The sequence below is a fragment of the Microtus oregoni genome, unplaced genomic scaffold (assembly GCF_018167655.1).
Source record: "Microtus oregoni isolate MIOR12 unplaced genomic scaffold, Mior012 000004F_ref0000308, whole genome shotgun sequence".
NCBI classification, from domain to species: Eukaryota; Metazoa; Chordata; class Mammalia; order Rodentia; family Cricetidae; genus Microtus; species Microtus oregoni.
Window position 1 is genome coordinate 21,821,154 of NW_024543063.1, and position 22,887 is coordinate 21,844,040.

A 22,887-nucleotide genomic window follows, 5' to 3' on the forward strand; every position below is an offset into this window, starting at 1 on the left:
TTTTGGAGATTTGGGAGGTCCCATTTATTAATTGTTTCTTTCAGTGTCTGTGCTACTGGGGTTATATGTAGGAAGTGGTTTCCTGTGCCAATACATTCAAGTGTACTTCCCACTTTCTCTTCTATGAGGTTCAGTGTGGTTGGCTTTATGTTGAGGTCTTAGATCCATTTGGACTTGAGTTTTGTGCATGGTGATATGGCCTATTTTTATTCTTCTATGTGTTGATAATTATAGATGGGTGGGAGTCACCATGTTTTGACTGGGAATTGAACTCAGGACCTCTGGAAGAGCAATCAGTGTTCTTAACCTCTGAGAAGCTTCTGTAAAGAAAAAGACACAGTCAACAAGACAAAACAACAGCCTACAGAGTGGGAAAAGATCTGAACCAACCCCACATCAGACAGAGGGCTGATCTCTAAAATATACAAAGAACTCAAGAAATTGGTCATCAAAAGAACAAATAATCCAATAAAAAAATGGAGAACTCTTAACAGATGAATCTAAAATGGCTGAAAGATACTTAAGAAAATTTCAAAATCCTTAGCCATCAGAGAAATGCAAATCAAAATGACTCTGAGATTCCATCTTACATCTGTAAGAATGGCCCAAAATCAAAAACACTGATGACAACTTACGCTGGAGAGGTTGTGGGGTAAAGGGAACATTTTTGCATTGCTGGTTGTAGTGAAACTGGTACAGTCCCTTTTGGATGTCAGTGTGGCGATTTCTCAGAAAATTAGGAAACAACCTACCTCGAGATTCAGCAATACTACTTTTGGGTATATACCCAAAGGATGCTCAATTATACCACAAGGAGATGTGCTCAACTATGTTCACAGCAGCATTATTTGTCATAGCCAGAACATGAAAATAACCTAAATGCCCTTTGACTGAAGAATGGACAAGGAAAAAGCGGTACATTTACACAATGGAGTACTACACAGCAGAAAAAATAATGACATCTTGAGATTTGCAGGCAAATGGATGAATCTAGAAAACATCATATTGAGTGAGGTAACTCAAAACCCAGAAAGACTCACTCATATCTACTCACTAATAAGTGGTTTTTAGACATAAAGCAAAGAAAACCAGCCTACAATTCACAGTTCCAGAGACCCTAGAAAATAGTGAGGACCCTAAGAGAGACATAAATAGATCTAATCTACATGGGAAGTAGAAAAAGACAAGATTGCCTGAGTAAATTGGGAGCCTGGGGACCACAGGAGAGGGTAGAAGGAGAGGAGAGAGGAAGGGATGGTAGCAGAGAAAAATGTATAGCTCAATGAAAACAATAAAAACGTTTTAAAAAATTAAGATTTAAGATCCAATGTGCAGCAGGCAGAGGACAGTTACCAAGTCACACTGTATACTTGAAGCTGTTAAGAGAAAAGATCTTAAAAAAAATCCTCCTTTCAAACATATACAGGCACACATGCACACAAACCAATAATGACCATGTGGGCATGGCCAGTGTGTTAATCCACTAGACACCTCACTGTGTACAAACATCGAGTTGTGTTCGTCACACAGACACAAATTTAAGTGCACACCTGAGAAAGAGAGGGGGTGGGGCTAGTCTAGATAGCAGAGATTGATGCACCCCTGCTACCCAGTGCTTGGGAAGAGGAGACAGAATGATCATAAAACTGAGGGTACACAGAAAGAGTACATAAAAAAGTGGAGCAAACCCCCACTTTTATCACAAGACTGATTGCCAGATCGAAAGCAGGAGTCACACCACAACAATCTGAACAAACTCTATGAAAGAAAAAGAAGAGCAGGGTGCAGTAAAACGTTAGCAGATGAGGCGGGAGAGATGGCTCAGTGGTTTCAAGAGAACACCTGCTGCTCTCCTAGAGGAGCACAGTTCAGTTCCCAGAACTCACATCAGGTGACTCACAAGCACCTGTAACTCCAGATGCAGGGATCCAACACCCTCTTCTGGCCTCTGAGAACATTAGCACACCCCATGGTATGTAATCACACACACACACACACACACACACACACATTCCCGTATAAATAAATAAATAAAAGTCTTCTAAAACTTGACTATCCCATACACCAAAATGCATCGCTGCCTCTGAAAGGAGCTACAAGCGAAGGCACACAGGTATGGGGAATCATGTTTTCTTACGTTCCCCAATTCTTTAGGTGAGCTGGCACAGACATATTTCACTTATTTGAAAGTATTGTTTTCTTCAATCTTCTCATCCTATTTATTCATAAAATTAATCCAAGAAAACCCATTCGCACATCTACTGGCTGCAATATGTGCTCTCCTAGTCATCTATGTAGTAGATGGGTAGAGGTCTTTAAATTTTTTTTTCTTGGCACACATGCACAAATAATGACTGCATGTGCCTAACGTGTTATCTGTGGGAGTGCAGGACCACTCCACTGTGCGTGCCTATGTCATAGCAGGCACAGAGAGCAGCCACAGTAATAAAAACTGAACACACATTGATTTGGTACTATGCATCAAACTGGATCCTAAGGCCTGCTCACATTCCACATCTTCTAGTCCTGACCAACAGAGTATTCTTTCTTTACATAATCCTGGGTCAATTAAACCCATACTGCAACCCCCAAAGACTGACTGTACCAGACAAGGCTTTTGATATTTCTCTTGCCATACGCTAAATGAGGAAGAAGATAGTTCGGGGGAGAAGTGAACAAGAACTTGGTAGTTAGTGGTTCAGCAGCTCACGAAACTTGATAAAATTTCCTCAGTAAATACAAAAGACATGGGTCGGGCAAAACATTTACTTAAGATTTTCCTCCTGCCAGGTTTCTTCTGTTCACCTGGTTCACAGAATAAAAACAAGCTTCAAACTGCTATTCCCCATCTTTCTGGAATACTGACCAGCACAGCTCCCAGAGGGGCCCTTGGTCCTATGGCAGCGAGACATTCCCCTGGGCTTCTTCAAATGTCATGGGGCCCATGATTGCCTTGATTTTTCTTGGGGATTGGGGAGGCAGATCCTTTTCCTCTAAGTAAAAGGTTTGTAAAATCGTGATGTTGATTTGTTCATCTCACATAGAATATTGGGACCCTTGTGGATTTTAAGAGTATATGTCAGCTGGGAGAATCTGCCAGAATGGTAGCTCAGCTAAGTAAACACTAGCTCCAACAGAAGTTTCAAATCCGCTCTACAACTGGAAGTCTGTTGGAAGGCCTATCAAACAAATACTTGCCTTAGACAGCTCTCGTTGACTGATAATATATATTATACATATAGAATATCTATGCTATAATGACATATATTGTGTGGGTGTAAAGGAACCTATATTACTTTCCTTGATTGTCTTGAATTTGGAGGCATTAGAAATTCAGGGCCATTGTCATAACACAACGCTTAGCCTTCTGGGCCTGGAGTGCACACAGGCAAGTGTCTTTCACAAAGACTCTGAAGGCAACCTCCACGTCAGCCAGAATTAAGGATTACGCTGCTATGAGCCTGATGTGGGAAATCCACTGTAACATATGGTAGACTAATACCTGGGCAAGTTTCTCCTGGTCTGCCTGGGGGCCCGGGAGGACCTGGTAGTCCAACATCTCCAATTTCTCCATAGCGGCCAGGGGGCCCTGGGTCCCCTGGAGGACCTGGTGAAGGCAACAATAGACATAATAAGACAAATGTCCACACACATCTTGAAACTCAGGAGTCTGCGAGGCTTGGTAAAGTCCAGGTTAGAGGCATTTTTGCAGTTTCTTGACACATTTTAAATGGGATACGTCGATCTAAGTCCCCTCTGGCAGAGTTCTCTGACACTGACTTAGGTGTCTCTTTTCATGGGCGTCTTGGTTATCTTGGTAGATGTTAGTTAAATCACCTCATACATTTTTTTTTCAACAGTTAAAGAAAAACTGTTTTCTAAAAGTTTAAATAATAAAAATATCCACTACATATTTACAATCTGAAATAAAATTTGATGTCTTATGCCAATGGGACATGAAGCAGGATGCAAAGCTTTCCCAACATGTTGAACGTCACATCGTCACAATAACTGTTATGGCTTGAAGCTGAAATGTCCCTTGCGAGTTTGAACACTCCAGTGCCACTCAGTGTTACTGGCTTCGGAGGCTCTGCAGTCTTTAAGGGGTGAGGCCAGGATGATGGAAGTTAGACAAAATAGGGAAGGAACTTTGAAATTTGTGCCTGGTTCCAGTACCTGTGCCTGATTCCAGTTATCTGCTTGCTTCCCAGTACGGCTGCCCCATACAAAATCTGTCCCACCACAGTGTTTATGGACCACGCCTTCCCTAGAATCATGAAACCATGAACCAAAACAAAGCCCGCCTCTCTTTCTCTCAGAAATGTTGTCACAGCAATGAGAAAAGTAACTAAATACTAATATTTATGCTTTAATCCTTCCTGCTGTGCAATACACAGGAATACTAGGACAAACTCGTTTAATTGGACCCATCTAGTCCATTTCTGTATAAGTTATGGAAGAAATAAAGTGAACACAAACCTTTGAGTGGAGGAGGGGGAGTTACCAAAGCACCAGGTGGTCCTGGGTCCCCGCGATCTCCGGGATCCCCCTAAAATCATTCATTCATTTACTTTTCTTCAAAATAACAATCATACTTCCTAGCATTAAGCAAAGGTTAGAAAGTCATAGGCACAGTCATCAAAGAAGTAAAAACAATCGTCTGGCTAGAGAAGAGAGTCGGTCAAGACTTTACAGAAGAACTAACAGGCACCTGGCCTCTCACCTACACAGAGAGAAAACAATGAATGGACAAAGATATAACAAAAGAAAAAGCAGGAGCTGTACCAAAATTCCCACTGTGTGTCCATAAATTAAGCATCATGTAAGCCACCAAGTTTCTTAGGAAGGTTTTGAACATTAGTATCTAATGGGGCATTAGAGCATAAACATCTCAGTCACCTAGCAAGACCTGAAACAGTGTTTCATGATAACGGCAAAATATTGTCTCCGCCTTAATCACAACCCCCACCCCCAAAGCCCCCTGCTTCCCCTGAACAAGCCATGAATGTTGTTACAAAAGAGGTTACAAAACAAAGGGAAAAGCTCTGCAGTGCCACAAAAGCTGATGATCTTCTGAGAGTGTTAAAGCTCTTGTTAGGATCTACTTTCAAAAGAATTACTTCTCAAATATAAACATAACAAGCCTGGCGGTGGTGGCGCACGCCTTTAATCCCAGCACTCGGGAGGCAGAGGCAGGCGGATCTCAGGGAGTTCGAGGCCAGCCTGGTTTACAGAGCTAGTTCCAGGACAGGAACCAAAGCTACAGAGAAACCCTGTCTCGAAAAACCAAAAAACAAAAAACAAAACAAAAAAAAACCATAACTGTGCTTCATGTACTACATGTACTAGTTACTATACATAACTACATGTACTAGTTACTATGACAATGGTATGACAATAATCTATTTATACATAATACATAGCCTGAATTAAAATAGCATTTATAGGATTACACCTGTCTTTTTCAAAAGTTACACTTAGACTATTCAAAATATTCTAAAACCTTCAGTTGATAGCAGAATGGTCTAAAAGTTTCTCTGCCATGGGTTTACGTTTTTACCTTTGCACCAGGAAAGCCAGACAGTCCAGGATCTCCAGCCACTCCTTGTTCTCCCTAGGAATGACCAGAGACACACTCAAACACCTGGCTGAGTCGAGCTGACCTCACCTCACTTCTCCCTAATGTAAACAGTGGCTACTCACAGAGACTCAGGGCAGTCTTCACCACTCTGGGATGGAATCAATTTTGTAGCTCAGTTTTTAAAACTAACAACTCAATGCTGCAATTCAACTGTTCTCAGTCTTCCTGATGCTGTAATGCCACCCCCAACTATAACATTATTTTCGTTGCTACTTCATAACTCTCATTTTGCTACTGCTATGAATCGTAATGTAAATATTTTTAGAGACAGAGGGTTGCCAAAGAGGTTACAACCCACAGGTTGAGACCCATTGTATAATTCACAAAATGCAGGTATCTGAGCCAGGTGTGTAGCCCTTAAGATGGAGGGGCAAAAGGATAAATGGATCAGGGGTTCAAGACCAGCCTCAATTACATAGTTAGGTAGTGAGTTCAAAGCCAGTCTGAACTACATGAAACCCTGTCTCAGAAACTCAAGAAGAGTGTTGGAGAGATAGTGGGATGGCAGAGTATACATTATTCCTGCAGAGGACTGGAGTTGGGTTCCTAGCACCCATGTTGGTGGCTCATCAATTCTGATGTCCTCTGGACTCTGTGGGCATTTTCACTCACATGTACATATAACTGTGTATATTTTAAAATTATATAAATGGATGTTTGGGTAAATGATATAATTTAAAATTATATAAATACATGTCTAGATAAATTATATAAATGTAAAATATAATATATTCTATGAAATATAAACATACATAATTTAAATATATAAGCAAAATAAAATAAATCCTTTAAAAAACAAACAAACCCAAATACGTGATTGAGGGTGAAATGTCTCGGTGAGTTAAGTTCTTTCCACAAAGCCTGAGGTTCAATCTCTAGAACCCACACAGTGGGAGAAGAGAACAGACTTCCTCAAACTGATCTTTGAGCTCCATGCATGCAGAGTCATACATGTGCACATGCACACACACATAAAATAAATAAATGTAAAATAAATTTAAGACCTAAACAAAAACAAAGACAATCCATCCAACTCCTATCAGTGCTGACACACAATAGTCTAGCTTAAACACAATTCTTCCCTCTGCTGGGCACACACAACAGTACAACTTAAACACAATTCTTCCCTCTGCTGGGCACACACAACGGTACAACTTAAACACAATTCTTCCCTCTGCTAGGATGCACACTTGCCTTGAGTCCTGGAAAACCTGGAGATCCATGGGAACCAGGCTCGCCCTAATAATTACAGAAAATCAACAAGCAGAATTCAAACATAAGGCATGAAGCTTTTATCTTTATCTTTGTCAGCCTTGCTGTATTGGTATTTAGCCTTGATATGCATTGATATACAGCAGAATAAAGTGTAATAAGCATAAAATGGACTCTATGTGCTTATGCCATGTGGCATTCTCCTTGACCTTTGTGTAGTCTGATTCAGAAAATTCACATTATTGCCCGCGTTTAATGAAGAGGATGTGTGTGTTTGCTCTTTCCACTGTTCCAATTTAAATTATTTAGCATAATAATCTACAGCACATTCATTTGCATAGAGATGAATAGTTACTCTGTGCAACTTCAGCAAGCAAAACAACACAAAAGTCAAGAACGGACCAATCAGTTGCAGCTCTGGAGTGATGTCAGCATCCTGGAAACTGGTCTCCACGGTGGCTCCGTGGGGCATGCATTACTGACTGACTGACGTGAGAGCATCTAGGAGCTGACAGAGTGCTTCCTGTGAGGCACCCATACCTAGACACCTCAGTATACAAAATGCATTTACACCAACCAGCACAGGTGCCTATCACCCTAAAACTGAGCCCACAGGAGCAGCCACAGACCTGTCCCCTGCCCCCAGTGGTCCAGTCTTGTGCAAGCCTGTTGTATCAAAATGGCATACATGGAAGGGGACACCCCAATTCTTCGGCAAAATGCATTACAGTGTATGGGATAGTTTTCATGTTTGAGTTCATGGCAATACAGGCATTGCCTCATGCGTGTATGGAAGAGCAATGTTTTCAATCTCACTGAGGCTTAGGACTAAGGATCCTTACCCGAGGTCCTGGGAACCCAGGAATACCTTTCTCTCCTTTGGTTCCGATACCAGGCTCTCCCTTTAAAAGATGACAGCATTAGAAGGCTTCAGTCAACAGTACTTCCTTAATTTTTAAAGCAACAACAAAATGAAAAACAAAAACATTGGTAACACCTTAAAGAGAGTAACTCCTTTACAGTGGGGGTTTATAAGATTATAGTAAGGCAATGAAAATTTCCAGTAGTAAAGGCTGGCAGTTAAAATAATGAGAAAACTGCACCAAAAAATCAGCTGAAAATATTATCTCACATAAATAAATGAAAGGAATTTAAATCACCTTGCGTCCTGGAGGTCCTGGAGGTCCAATCATTCCGGGAATTCCTTTTCTACCCTAAAAAGTATGATGGATATATTAAGATTACATAGTATTCACTGAATTCCGTACACTTCATAAATCATTTTTTTGACGACCTGTTTCTCATTAGGCTTTTTTTTAAAGTAAGAAACCAAATTAGCAACTCAGACCTAAGTACATTTTTATCCCTGGTTTTATTTGGACGAGTGTGAGAAGCACAGAGGACATGGAGGAGATATGGACTCAGCCTGCAGGTCCAAGGTTGGGGATATAGTTATAGGAAGTACTGGCTTGTTTGGATAAGGTAGGAGACTTTAGGTATAATTTAAAAACAATTACAGACCATGCATCTGGCATTGGGAATACCTGTGTTGGACAGATGGATCAATTACCCACAGACAGATGAATTTGTATTTTCCCAAAGTCTACGACATATTCAGCCCTATGCATGTGTTAGCTTTTCGGCTATCAAACCACAAAGCCCATCACCAAACCTGGAAAGTCAACTAGATCCCCCATGACCTTTGCTGTCTGCACTTCAGAACAGCACTCAGGGGTAGTGTGATCTGGGGTACTTAGCTCAGCCCATGCCCAGTCTGTGGATCAGTGGCTGAGTGGACCTGAGAACATTGGAAGGCTCTGAGCCTCAGCGCTCAACCCAGACTAACTGGACTGATGAGAGCACAGGCCAAGTGGGGCAGCTTTGAGATTCATTTGATGAGGCCCGGTAGCCCAGCCCTGGGCCTGTGCCCAAAAGAATTCCTATTCATGCTTCACAAGGTGACCTAGGAGGTACGTGAGGCTTACCTTTTCTCCTTTATAGAGGTTCACATCAGGTGGCTGTACAAACAGGGTGGGCCCAGGAGGACCATGCTGGCCAACTTCACCCTTTAAAAACATTGAGAAAATAGGAATTTCATTTTAACTACCTTATGTTTTGAAGCAAAGAAAACTTTCACCCAGGAATAATATAATTTTTCCAATCCTGTGAGCCTTAGATTTAAAATAAAAAACATGTATTGCGCTGTAAAAAAATTATTTATCGTTTCATATGAAAATATGGCTTAAAACAAATTCTAAAAATAAAAAAAAATTATCTGTAATGTTACTATCTAGGGAAAATCTACTGAAGATGTTTGGTGCAGTGCTTTGTAGTGTTTATGTATGGTACGCACACAATGGGTGCACATATATACATATGTCTGTTCACGTGAATGTGAACAGTGTCTTGTTAAATGCATCCCTAAAACTATAATCAAACTAAATATTATGTATCTCATAATAACAAAAATCTCAGCAGATAAGAGACTGAAATAGGAGGATCACAAATTTGAGGCTAGCACGGACTGCATAGTGTGCCCATGTTTCTGATACGCAGTATTTCTTCATGAAGGATACCACTTCAAGTTCACTGAAAATAGTGTAACTAAAGAGATCCAGTCTCTTCACAGACCTGGGAGGCTACCAAAGAGCTTGCAGGCTAGGGATAGTGTAAGTTTTTTTTTTGTTTGTTTTGTTTTGTATTGTTTTTTTAATATCCTGTTAGCTAATGGTGTTGAAATACCAAGAGCTCAGAAGTTAGAGATAATTATAAGGTATTTTTTTCTTTCTTTCTTATATCCTGTTAGCTAACAGTAATGATGTGTTGACTGCTACATACATTCTGTAAATAGAGGACTGGGCAAACGCCTGGACAGCACATGCGTGAGCAATATGTACTGATAATGATAACCGCTCTCATCCTCATAGTCCAAACACAACCTATACAGACCAACAAAAAAAACCTATGCACAACCAAAAAAGAAAAAAAGACCTACACAGAGTACCTTCAAGCACCATGCTAATATTTTTTCATCATAAAATATACCAAATAGCTAACATAATCAAATGTAGACAGAAAAGTCTGACGAATAAAGCATAAAAGATCCACAATCACATGACTCAACAATACTTAGTAACAAACATGAAGGGTGGGGATTCAGTTTTTATTGTTTTATTTTTAATTTTTATGTTTAGATAATGTTTCATGTAGTCCAATTGACCTCAAACTTGCCATGCAGCCAAAAACTGATCCTGAATTTTACCCCTCCCATCTCCACCTTCCCAATGCTGTGATTACATGTATGTACCTCTTGCCCAACTTTTCCCAGAGAGGGATGTGTGTGTGTGTGTGTGTGTGTGTGTCTGTGTGTGTGTGTGTGTGTGTGTGTGTGTGTGAGAGAGAGGGGGGGGGGTTCACCTTCCCATGGGCTGGGATTGAAGGCATGCATCACCATGCCCAACATTGTTACCATTGCATACTTGACTTCCCAGTTCTATGACCTCACCTTTATGGTCAATAGAATATTATGGGCATTTCTTTCATCATGAGAACTTCATATATATATATATATATATATATATATATATATATATATATATATATATGACTCTTTTTAACCACCTGTATTGTGACTTAACTAACCTGGAACTTCATCCATATCAACAGGGAACAGGTCAGTCTTGCTATGATAACCTTACCCTGCTAACCTCCCTGCTGTGGAGTAGATGCCTAAGAGCTGCTTCTCCTATGTGAAGAAGAGCACCCATCCCCCGCTGGGCATTCAAGGTAAGTCCAGAGAAACCACCACCTTAAATCGCTTTCCTAGAGTACCCTGCCCATGAAGTTACTTCCTAGCACCAGAATGATGCTTTGTCAGAGCTCAGGGTATTATGTTTACAGCTAAGGGTAAACTAAGTCAGCATGGAGGAGCTGTGAGTTATGAAGTTGAACGACGAGGACACCGTGAGCACAGATGGTGACAACAGCCTCTATTACTAGAGACGACATCTCAACATTTGCTCCTCCACATGAGGGATCCTTACCGGGTCTCCCCTTTGCCCCTTTATTCCCACAGCACGATTTCCCTGAAAGAAAAAAGAAAGAAATCTAATTGCTTTCTAGTTTTAAAAAGACAATTAAAAGCGATGAAGACTTTTAGCTGTGCAGATCATTAAGGCTTATTCAAAAGGGAAGGAGGTGATTGAGGTGAGTGTCGATGGCCAATCATCTCACTGAGGATTTGATCTAGCACTTACCTTCAACCCAGGGCTCCCAGGATGACCTATAGGCCCCTAAATCAATGGGAAAAATTATTAGCAGTCATAGTCATCAGAATGCCTTCCTTGATCACCCCAAGTGTTGACCAGAAAAAAAGTTGCTCAAGCCACTCTCATTCTTATGAGGTCGATCATAATGTGACCTCCTAGAAGTAAGGAGAAAAATAGTGGTTGCCAGAGTCTGGGGAGGCTGGATAGGAAGAAGGGCATGAAGAAGAACTAGCCAATGAGAATGAAGATTTTATTAGTTGAAAGGATTGAGTTCTGGCTCTACACCACAGTGAAGTGACAGTCAACAATCGTTAACCACACATTACAAAATGACTACTGAAGATTTTAAATACTTCCGATACAAAGAGAGGATGGATGTTACAGGTGATAGATGTGCTAACTATCCTGATTTTATCACTGCACATTAGATGAATGCATCCAAATATCACAGTGTACCTCATGAATACATACAGCTGCATGTGTGTGTGTGTGCATGTAAGTGCTCATACAAATGTAGGTACATGTGTGTGTAGTGTCTGTGGAGACCATGATCCATCTCAGATGTCCTTTCTTATTTTTAGAGACAGTGTCTCCCACTGAAATCTGGGGTTCATTAATTAGGCTGGGCCAGCTAGTCAGGTAGCTTCAGAGTTCTACCTGTATCTGTCCCTCAGCACGGGACAGAAGCATGTGCCTCCTTTATGACAAGAGCCAAGAAGCAAGCTTGATTCTTTTTTTTTTTTTGGTTTTTCGAGACAGGGTTTCTCTGTGGCTTTGGAGCCTGTCCTGGAACTAGCTCTGTAGACCAGGCTGGTCTCGAACTCACAGAGATCCGCCTACCTCTGCCTCCCGAGTGCTGGAATTAAAGGCATGCGCCACCATCGCCCAGCACAAGCTTGATTCTTTATGTGAGTTCTGGGGTAGGACTCAAGTCCTCAGGCTCATGAGGAAAACAATCATTCTAGCTCTGTGTACATAATTATGTGTCATTTAAAAATAACAAGCCTAGTGTGAAGGCACATGCCTTTTAGCCCAAGCTCTCCAGAAGTAGAGGCAGGCAGATCTCTGACTTTGAAGCCAGCCTGCTCTACAAAATGGGTTCCAGGATAGCCAGGATGTTATAGAGAAACCCAGTCTTGAAGGAAGAAGGGAAGGAAGGGAGGGAGGGAGGGAGGGAAGGAGAGAGGGAGGAAGGAAAGATGGAAAGAAGGAAGAAAGAAAGAAAGAAAGGTGGAGGGAGGGATGGAAAGGAAGGAAGGAAGAAAAAGAAAGAAAGAGAAAGAAAGAAAGAAAGACTTCTTGAATTTTGCATACAAATGGATGGAAATAGAAAACCTTACCTCCTGAGTGAGGTAAGCCAGACCCAAAAAGAGGAACATGGGATGTACTCACTCATATTTGGTTTCTAGCCATAAATAAAGGACATTGAGCTTATAATTCATGTTCCTAGAGAACCTAAATAAGAAGGTGAATCCAAAGACAAACACATAGGCATCCTCCTGAATATTAACCTTCATCAGGCGATGAAAGATACAGAGACAGAGACACACATTGGAGCACCGGACAGAAATCTCAAGGTCCAAATCAGGAGCAGAAGGAGAGGGAGCACGAGCAAGGAACTCAGGACCGCGAGGGGTGCACCTACACACTGAGACAATGGGGATGTTCTATCGGGAACTCACCAAGGCCAGCTGGCCTGGGTCTGAAACAGCATTGCATAAATCCGGACTAGCTGAACATAGCGGACAATGAGGAATACTGAGAACTCAAGAACAATGGCAATGGGTTTTTGATCCTACTGCACATACTGGCTTTGGGGGAGCCTAGGCAATTTGGATGCTCACCTTACTAGACCTGGATAGCAGTGGGCAGTCCTTGGGCTTACCACAGGTCAGGGAACCCTGATTGCTCTTTGAGCAGATGAGGGAGGGGGACTTGATGGGGGAGGGGGAGGGAAATGGGAGGCGGTGGCAGGGAGGAGGCAGAAATCCTTAATAAATAAATAAATTTAAAAAAAATAAAAAAGAAAGAAAGAAAGAAAGAGAAGGAAGGTGCACACAGTGGACTTTTAAACATGGATGGGCTCTTTTTCTGTGAAGGGAGTGACTTCTGATGGGAGACCTACACACCAAGATGAATTCCTGCCAATAAGTGTGGTTCATTAGCCTGACTCAAGAATGCAGCTTTGTTCTCAGTGCTACACTGTTGTCTACAGAGGGACAACATTGTCAGAGCTGTACTTACTGCAGGCCCTGGTGCACCAGCATACCCCATGGGCCCTACTGATCCTTGGGCACCCCTAGATCCCTAGAGAGAGAGAGACAGAGATCAGAACATGTACTGTGAAAGCAACAGTTATCTCTCACAGACAGGATGGCATGTAACCTCAAGCAGATATAAACCTGCAAAGCAGTCAGTCTCCCCGCATACACTCAGTGAGTGCATCTTCAGCAGAGGTGGGAGCAGCCTTCCAGTAAGGGTGACACACTCTCCTCATCAGCTCAAGAGAACAATTAGCATCATACAACCCAAAACTTGTAATAATTAAAGCCAGAAACAAAAGAACTTCATTAGTTCTTCCTAATTCCAATTCAACTTTATACATCTCAAGATGTCTCTTCATATCAGTCTTGGATAACATTCATATTTAAAGTCTTTTTTAGTTTATGCCCAGGAATATCTACCTATGTCCCTTTTGTCTGCAGAGGCCAGAACAGGGAACCCCTAGAGCCATGGTTCTCAACCTTCCTTACGCTGTGATCCTTTAATATAGTTCTTCATGTTGTAATGACCCTCACCATAAAATTATTTTCATTGCTACTTCATAACTGTAATTTTGCTACTGTTGTGGATCATGATGTAAGTATCTGATATACAGGATATCTGATATGCTACCTCCAAAGGGGTCAAGACCCACAGGGTGAGAATCATTGCCCTAGACCTAGGATTAGAGACAGTCATGAGATTCCAGGTGGGTGCTAAGAACTGAGATCAGGTCCTCTGCAAGAGCATCCAGTGCTCTATAACCACTGAGCCATCTCTCTTGCCCCATATTTAAATATCAATGTATTTGTACTTTTTTTAAATTGATTTTTATTGAACTCTACATTTTTCTCTGCTCCCCTCCCTTTCTCTCCCCTCCCCTTCAACCCTCCCCCGAAGGTCCTCATGCTCCCAATTTACTCAGGAGATCTTGTCTTTTTCTACTTCCCATGTAGATTAGATCTATGTAATATATTTGTACTTAAAAAAAAATACTCTTGAAATGTGGCCTAGAGGACTAAAGTGAATAGAAACACTGTCCCCAGCTCAGGATCAAGATGGCTCAGACATAAGCAATTCCCTGTCTCATATGAGTTGCCAGCACCATGGCTTACACTCTGGCAGATGGCGGGATAGCCGAGCAGCCCCAGAAGGCTGGCAAGAGCAGTGCCCTGTTCTACAGTTCACATCAGTTAGGGAATGGGCCTGGATTATTCTGTGAATAATCACTGGGAGGTAAAACTGCTTTCGGTTTCAATCTTGCAAACACTGATAAACTGAAAGGCTAAAGTGATCATTGAGTTACAAACTACGGGAGATGAAAGTGGGCAATATAGCAATAAACAGTCACTAATTTAGCAGGCAAAAATCTTAGAGAAGTGGAATAAAATTCCAATCGCTGTATTTATGTAGGAGGCTGTGTGTGTGTGTGTGTGTGTGTGTGTGTGTGTGTGTGTTTCTAAAAGATAATTTTGTGAAGGCCAATAAATGCCTAATACTACTAAATGATCATGACCAGACAACGGGGAGTTGGGATAAAAGGCAGCTTTCTGAGGTTTAGCAGGGCTTCCTGGTGGGTGAACTGGATTTAACACCCCCATGTCAGTACTATGAAAATTTTAATTTTGACAAGAGATCACAGTTTTATTCTAGGTAGGTCCCACACTTTTTGTGGCTGGTCATGTTGAGCTTAACATCTCTAGAGCTATCTAAAAAGAAGACAGGTGCCCATGGTCTTCTCGGGAGACTTACTGGCAAGCCGGGCTGTCCTGGGTTCCCACGGTCTCCCTGCAATGACAACATTATACTGTTTTACAAGAGGAGGGCTGTTTTCTAAGGACACAGATGACCCAGAAAAACAAGTGGAGCAAGAATGATCTGCACTAAGCAAGATAGGCAGCAAATTCACTTTGTTAGTGTTGAGAAAACAATCACAGAAGGGCTCCATAGAGCTGTTTTCCTTCATTTATTCTCCTGTCTACATACTGGAGGCCAGAACAAGGTGGGTTGAGTCAGTGTAGGGTAAAAAGGACCAAGGAAAAACACCCTGACCCTGACTTAACCCCAGGACCAGGGTTTTAAATCCCACCAATCCTGAGCTTACCCCGGAGTCAGACTGCAAAATCCCACCAATCCCTGAGCATGAAATCCCACCAATCCCCGAGCCTTCCCCAGAATCAGGCTATAAAAACCCACTAATTCAAGGAAAGAATGTCCTGCCCATCCCCCCAAGAAACTCTATATAAACTTTGTACCCTGTTCAGTTTGCTGCTGCTCCTCACCACAGAGGCAGCCACCCTCCTGGAGTTTTCCTTCCCAATAAATCTCTCTAGTGAGGTTTGTTGTGTGGTGTAACATTTTCTCAGGAGCAGAGCCCAGCCATAACAACTTTTGTAGGAGCCAGAGCAGAGCAGAACGGAGAACTGTAACCCTTTCCCCTAGCTGTTACCCTTGCATTGGGGACACTTTTCCCTGGAGCAGAGCTGTTCGCTCCTAGCTTACATTGACTTTGTGGCATTCCTTAGTTCCTGACTGTCAGAATACCTTCCCATCTGAGCTGCAATGCTTACAGTCAAGACAACATAGAAGAAGGATGTGGGTTGTCCTTCTGTTCATCTTACACTACCATCTTGGTCTAAAAGTTCTATGTTCTCACAATATACCTATCTCTGGTCTAGTGGCTATATGGGGCCTTGCTGCACAGTAGTGGTTTTCAACCTGTAGGTCATGACCCCTCTGGGGTTTACATATCAGGTATTTACATTACTGTTCATAACAGCAAAATTGCAGTTATAAAGCAGCAATGAGAATAATTTTATGGTTGAGGGTCACCATAACATGAGGAACTCTATTGAAGGTTGCAGCTTTAGGAAGGTTGGGAACCACCGATCAGGGGTGGCAGGAAGAGACTGAGGGAGAGCCCCTCACTGCTGCAACATCCAGATCTAACTCTCAAGCTTGTGGCAAGGTTGATTGCTCTGTGTAATGATCAGAGTGTGTGCATGCTCCTGGACACAGGGTCATTCTAAACTCACTATGCTTAAAGGACGACTTCAGATTTTACCCACGTTTAGGTCTAATTACATCTGAGGTGTTAGTTTCACAATTCCTGTTCAGCCAAGGCCACCTCAAGGTTCTCAGTGACCTGCAATTCTCAGGTCAGTCCTCACCAGTGACTACCTGGCCCAAATAACAGGCGATGAGCCTGGGTAGCCCCGAAATAAATATGTCCTTATAATTCTGAATGTGTAAGTGGCACGGAAATCTACAATCAAAGAGATGAAGGTCAATACTTTCACACAAGAGGAACTGAGCCGTCTTGTTCTGTCAGGTTAATGACCAAAACAAACAAACAAACAAACAAAAAACCCAGTAAATCCAATAAAACTTTGAAAGAAATCTCTGCCCATGCATTTCCAATTGGGAAAAAGACTTTGACAAACCCATGATGACAGATATAACACTCACCTGAATACCTTTAATGCCACCGGAAATGAACACCGATCTTCCTTTTTCTCCATTTTCTCCTGGCTGACCCTGAAAAGGAAAGATTCATTAGGAAAAAATAAATTGCTGTTCCACTGTTTTCTTTTCTATATAAAATACTAGCCACCAATTTAAAAAAGCATTGCAACCATCTACCTGGGGTGGATTTATCATCTACCTAATCTTACTGACTAGCATACAGGTCTCTCAGGCCTTCAGTTAGCGTCTGCGAAGGCAGCCCCAAAGGAAGACGCCCCACTAATGGATAGTTTTAGTTGCTAATCATGAGGCAGAAAGACTACATTCTACTCATAATATAATGCAAGATGGTATTCATAAAAATAAATAATTTTGCAATTTAATTTTTGATCCAGAAATAATTTTTAAGAGCATTTACTTGACTCCTTTCAGTATTTGTATTTAAAATTGATCTTATACAACCTTTGTAAGGCTGTATTTCAAGTTAACAGACTTTGTGACTGCTCGTTTGCCTAGAGAGTTTTGTTTGTTTGTTTGTTTGGTTGGTTGGTTGGTTGGTTGATTGATGGGCTGGCTGGTTTTTGAGACAAGGTGCCACTATGTAGCTGTAGTTTGTCAGGAACCCTGAGATCTGCCTGCCTTACCCTCCCAAGGGCTGGGATTAAAGGCCTGAGCCAAGGTGGCCAGCTGTTAAGAGCATTTTTAAAGGTAGATGAAATAGCTCAAAGAATTTCATTCTAATTTTCCTATATAACAACTTAAAATTCCCGTTAACATCTTCTACACATTGACTTGACACACAGAGTATTTGCCTTCTTCATATTATCAAGCTCTCTGTAAAAGAGTATAACTCTCCAAATTGATCCCACTCGCCAAAGCAGCTCCCTTTGTTTCCCTCAGTGACTTCCTGGTCAGTCCCCCTTGAGGGGTCAGTTTGGCCTCTGCAGTCAGTCCTGGCTTCCTACAGTTCCAGTCTGCAGGGATCTCAGTTCCACACTGAGTGATGAAAATCAACTGAAGAGCTGCATACAGGTTAGCGTTGAAACTTGGAGGCAGAACATTTGTCCAGCCAGCCCTAGGTCCTGGGTTTGATCCCAAATTAAAAACTTCGCTTCACTGCTAGCTCCTCGGTCCACAAACCACTACAGAAATAACAGACCAGTCATGATCAGTGACTGATGACGTCATGTGTTTCAAAGCTCGTGATTGATCACATAAGCCTACCATGATTGATCACTGCACGTCTTTGTCCACTCCTCACTCCTTTTTTATTTTAATGTATTATTAGCATACCCTAATTATTTATAATAAGGGGTTTCATCATGACATTTTCATACATGTTCATAATGTATCTTACTCATAGGCGCCCTGTCACTCTCTCTTGTCCCCTCTCACATCTGTTCATCTCCCTCTTCCCAGCTATGTCTCTTCTGCCTTTTTGTCATTTCGGTGACTTTGTAAGTTTCACTTAATTTGTCTACAAGAACATGGTTCAGAGTCTGCCTACAGGAGTGTGACTGCACATCTTTTATTCAGACATGGAAAGAGGAGAGAGAGAGAGAGAGAGAGAGAGAGAGAGAGAGAGAGAGAGAGACAGAGAGAGAAAAACAGTCCAGCACAACACATAGATATGTTGCTTTCTTAGACCTCAGAGAAAAACTCAAATGACATTTTACAAAATAGCTATTTGAGACAGGGGATAAGTCTTCAAAGATGAAAGGGAAACAGACACAAAAGAAGCATTTAAAATGTTGCAAAAGAAATTCAGAGTAAGGGGAGTTGGAGAAAACATGGCTGCCAGAGTACAACTGATGGGCTCTTCCGCAGAGACCACAGTGACTGTGAGGGAAAGACAGGGACTCAAACAACAGCTTCACACTGAAGAAACTTGGGAAGATATTTCACAATGACGAACACTGACCGAAGCTTAGAAAGAGTGTGACATTGTGTCACAGAATAAGAAAAGGTTAATTTGGTACACTTTGTTACGTGGCATGAGAAAGAGAAGCACTGCTGAGAACTTTTCACAGACCAACTCAATACTTTGATTCTCAATGTTTAAAATTACCAAGTGCTGCATAAATATTAGCTCTATTTTTTTTCATTTCTCCATATATTTATGAGTGACAGTGAGAGAATTTTTAACCGTTTACTGAAACACTTAAAAGATTACGAGACAATAGTAACTTTCCCATCCATGGCTGAGGTTGCTTTGGGTAGCTTTAGTATTCATGGAAAATTCCACTCTACAGGCAGGGTGGTCAGAAGAAACAAACACTGCTTGACAAAGGGACTGTTGTGACATTCCAACACTGTGGTCAGTACTGCTTGCTATGGAAAAGCTACCACTGAAGAGCCCCTGCTCTCTGAAACGCCTGATTCAGCAGAATGAGGTCTGGTCCTGTTGGAAGAGCTGGGGATGTGTGCGTTCATCTCACCGCACTGGACTGTCAAATGGCTGGGACTAGAACGGAGCGCTTGACTGAGAATCTTAGCACCCAAAATGATTTTTACGTGATATCAAGAAAGGTGCCAGCCTGGAATTCCTTCCGAGCTCTATGCTCAGACCAGCTCTTCAGTCTAGAGCACAGGCGACATGAATGAAGGGGAATGGATGGCTCTGGCAATGCCAATAAGAAGCCTTCTGGGAGGATTTGAGAAGAGCAATTTAAATGGCAAAGCAAAAAGGCTGAAAAACCGCCATACAGAGGAAGTCAACATTTTCTTAAGGGAAGGCATATATTTATTTATTAAATATTTTTCTCAATTTTTAATTATTCTTCGAGAATTTCATATAACGCATTTTATCCCAGCCCAAATTATGTCAGATTTTTACCTAAGTGAGAGGCAGGGAGGTGCATGGTGGAACACAAGAGTGTCCCTTGCTGAAGCTGTATTTAAAGACAAATTTAACCTAAATGGTGGGAATGGAAGTTTTGGTAAACTGTCCCATCCTTTTTAAAATATCCAGTCTTTGTACAGGAACTAGAAAGACCTTAATGAAACCAGATAGATCACAACCCTTCTCAAAGCCAATAGGGTCTTCTTATAGCATGGAAAAGAAAATATAATTTACTTCCACAGCCTATGACACTCCGACGTATTCTGGTTCTGCCCACCTTGCCACTCCCACCCCTGCAGTCACCCAGTTTAGTTCACCATGCTGCAGGCAAAGCTGCATTGACTCCACTTCCCTAACACACCAAGCCGTTGCCAGGATAGTCTTTTCACTTAGATCACCCTAGATTGTGCTAACGGTGTCTTACAGGGGGGCCTCCTGGGCCAGGCGCTCCTCTTTCTCCTGGAAATCCTGGATCACCTCTTGAGCCACTGAAACCATCCACGCCAGGTTTGCCTCTGGGTCCAGGAGGTCCTGGGTGACCCTGCAGAGAACAAAACTGTGAGTGGAATATTTCTACAAGAAAACCTAACACAAAGGCTATGCAACACGGACCCCAAACTACAGAACTTAGGGCACACTTGTTTACTTGTTTCTCTTTGTGAGGCTTCCTGAAAGAGCCAGATGGTGAAATTACAATTTAGAAATGTACTATGTCTACGGTAAGTTCATTGAGCTTGAGTTGCTCTCCAGCTTAGGAGAAAACCTTCCTTGAAATACCGAGACTTGGCTGCATTGTGAAGTTCCCCAAGCCCCACTTCCTTCTTCTCCTAGGCTGTATTTATGACTCTCAATGTCACTTGCAAAGCTGGGACCCACCAGAAGATGAGGTTCCTGTTATGGGCACACATTTCATTCCAGAGCACTGAGCATGACATAATATCTAGCATTTGTTCTTGACTTTTTTTTTAAATGTCTTTGAAGACTTTGCTCTTTATGTAAAATGTTTTAGTTTGAGAATTATTGCACAATTGAAGAGTAAGCAGTCGTTAAAGAACTAAGTGCACATCTATTTTGAAAATATATTTTTCAGGGATTTTGTCATTTCCCCCCTTCCCCTTTTTCCTCTCTAAGATATATTCTTATTATGTAAACCAGAATTGTCTCAAGCTCGTAATCCTCCTGCCTCAGCTTCCCAAGCACTGATACCTCACTCTGCTTCACTTTGAAGCTACTAGTGACTGCTTTTATTCCTTTCTTAAAACAATGAGAAAAATGTGGGGACACTCACTGGTACGCCATCCAAACCTGGAAATCCAGGGACACCAGTTGGACCCTATTTTAAAATATGAAACAAAGATGTAAAAATTAATAGACTATTAGATTGGCAAGTATGGTATATGAACAGTTGATGACCCAAATCAAAATCCCTTAGCAGTCATTGTCACTTGATTTTAGGCAGATTGGTCCAGGCCTCAATGTTTAAGAAGAATCCTTTCACACTCGGTTATACAGACCTGGGAAGGCAACTTGGCAGAACCAACCCAAACTGAATATTCAGCATGCTGTCATGAGCTCTAGCCCTCAGAATCCTTCCCAGGACAACAGACTCTTAATGTGAGCGACAGCAATTGATGGGGTTGTGTCCCTTCCCTGGCACTACACTGAGCTGCAAAAGCATTTCACATTTTCATCAACACGAAATAAGCTATGGTTTTACATATAGGATGGTATATTCTTTGGTACTTTTCAAGAAATAAATGTGGATTGAGAAATTAACATAGGATGATCTTTAAGACATACTGTTGACTGAGAAATTAAAGGTTCGGCTCAGCACACATAATACTTTGTTTGGGAAGTTTGGAAAGCAGATGAACAATGCCAGTCCTCTGTGTTCACATTTACAGATCAGTGAAAGTTCCAGAAGGGCTTGCCCCTTGGGAAAGGGGCTGAGAAAAAGACTGGTTACCACGGAGTCCTGTGGTAGTCTTAGTTTTTGACCAGGTGCAGTCATGTGGTATTCCTGAGCCTAAGCATTATAAAGAGGTAGGTGGAACAATTTGTCCTTTAATGAGACAATATACCTTTCCTTCCTGCATCCCCATCCATGGTGCAGCAGGCTACGGGCATGCAGCTTCTCAAAGCTGCCCACTGTCTTAAATTATTCAGAAGAGCATGAATTCAGATGTCTGGATTTCTCTTCTCTATGCAGGCTTACCCTAACACTCTGGGCTTCCCCAGTGTTTTAGGCTTTATTACCCTTTTATTTTCTGAAGTTCTCCTACCTGTCGTGTGGCTGCTTGTCAGTCATGTGTCTCACCTCCATGTTCCAGGCCTCTATGCCTCCATGTCTGCTTAGACTGCATGGGTATTTTCCTTTCTCCGGTCTATTCTCCTTTTAAAAGCTGCTGAGATTTGAAGTTTGCCTATCCTGGGAAGTTTTCTTTTAAATACTAATAAGATTGTGCTCAGAATTTTAAGTAAACAGACCCTGAGTGTTGGGGACTGATGAGATGCTAACTGACTCACCTTGTCTCCTTTCTCTCCTTCTGCTCCAGGCAAGCCACTGACACCTCTCAGTCCTTTCTCTCCTGGAATCCCAATGGGTCCCGGCGGTCCCAAGGGCCCTATTGGTCCCTGTGGCCCCAGTGGTCCTGGTTGACCCTGAAATTGAAAGGAGAGCAAAAGAAGCCATTGTGTTTGCTCATGCAGGCGCTTCCCTGTGAGTATAGGAAAATCAGAACACTAGAGCTGAGCAAATTTTAATAGAAACACAAATGATTGTTAATTTAAGTAGAAGCTATCGCATTGCCTTTCCAAGTGGATTTTAAGCTCTGTGATAAATTTGCATTATTGTGTGCATATATACATGTGCACATATATGTATGCATGTGCATGCATATGTGCATCTGTGTATGTGTACAAGGGGACATGTGCATGTTCACAGATGTAAGTGGTGATTACATCTGCTATTATTATATTATAGTGATTAAAGATCTGCTATTATTTTTCCACTGCCAATTGTACTTGTCAGTCTTGGGATGTCTCATGAAGCATAGAAGTAGAAACATCAGACTCTTACTGCTACCACATAAAGAACACAGCGATGAGTGGAGGAGAAAATATCTGATTGTTCATAGAATTCAAAGGGATAATGATCTTCTTTCCTATAGCTGCTTCCCCTCCCACGAGACGGGGTT

At 41.8% G+C, this 22,887-nt stretch overlaps 1 protein-coding gene across 1 annotated transcript in view; it reads right to left on the minus strand.

The window, feature by feature from the left end:
• Col4a4 (collagen type IV alpha 4 chain) overlaps positions 1-22,887 on the minus strand; it is a 120,971-nt gene that overhangs the window by 56,671 nt on the left and 41,413 nt on the right. The window contains exons 5-19 of the mRNA XM_041649674.1: positions 22,217-22,351; positions 20,979-21,023; positions 20,115-20,231; positions 16,852-16,920; positions 15,136-15,171; positions 13,366-13,428; positions 11,110-11,145; positions 10,897-10,938; positions 8,839-8,919; positions 8,014-8,067; positions 7,696-7,755; positions 6,836-6,880; positions 5,561-5,614; positions 4,480-4,549; positions 3,503-3,607 (exon numbers count right to left, since the gene is read on the minus strand). Coding sequence (XP_041505608.1) covers positions 3,503-3,607; positions 4,480-4,549; positions 5,561-5,614; positions 6,836-6,880; positions 7,696-7,755; positions 8,014-8,067; positions 8,839-8,919; positions 10,897-10,938; positions 11,110-11,145; positions 13,366-13,428; positions 15,136-15,171; positions 16,852-16,920; positions 20,115-20,231; positions 20,979-21,023; positions 22,217-22,351 — 1,012 coding nt within the window. The remainder of the gene's footprint in view (positions 1-3,502; positions 3,608-4,479; positions 4,550-5,560; positions 5,615-6,835; positions 6,881-7,695; positions 7,756-8,013; positions 8,068-8,838; positions 8,920-10,896; positions 10,939-11,109; positions 11,146-13,365; positions 13,429-15,135; positions 15,172-16,851; positions 16,921-20,114; positions 20,232-20,978; positions 21,024-22,216; positions 22,352-22,887) is intronic.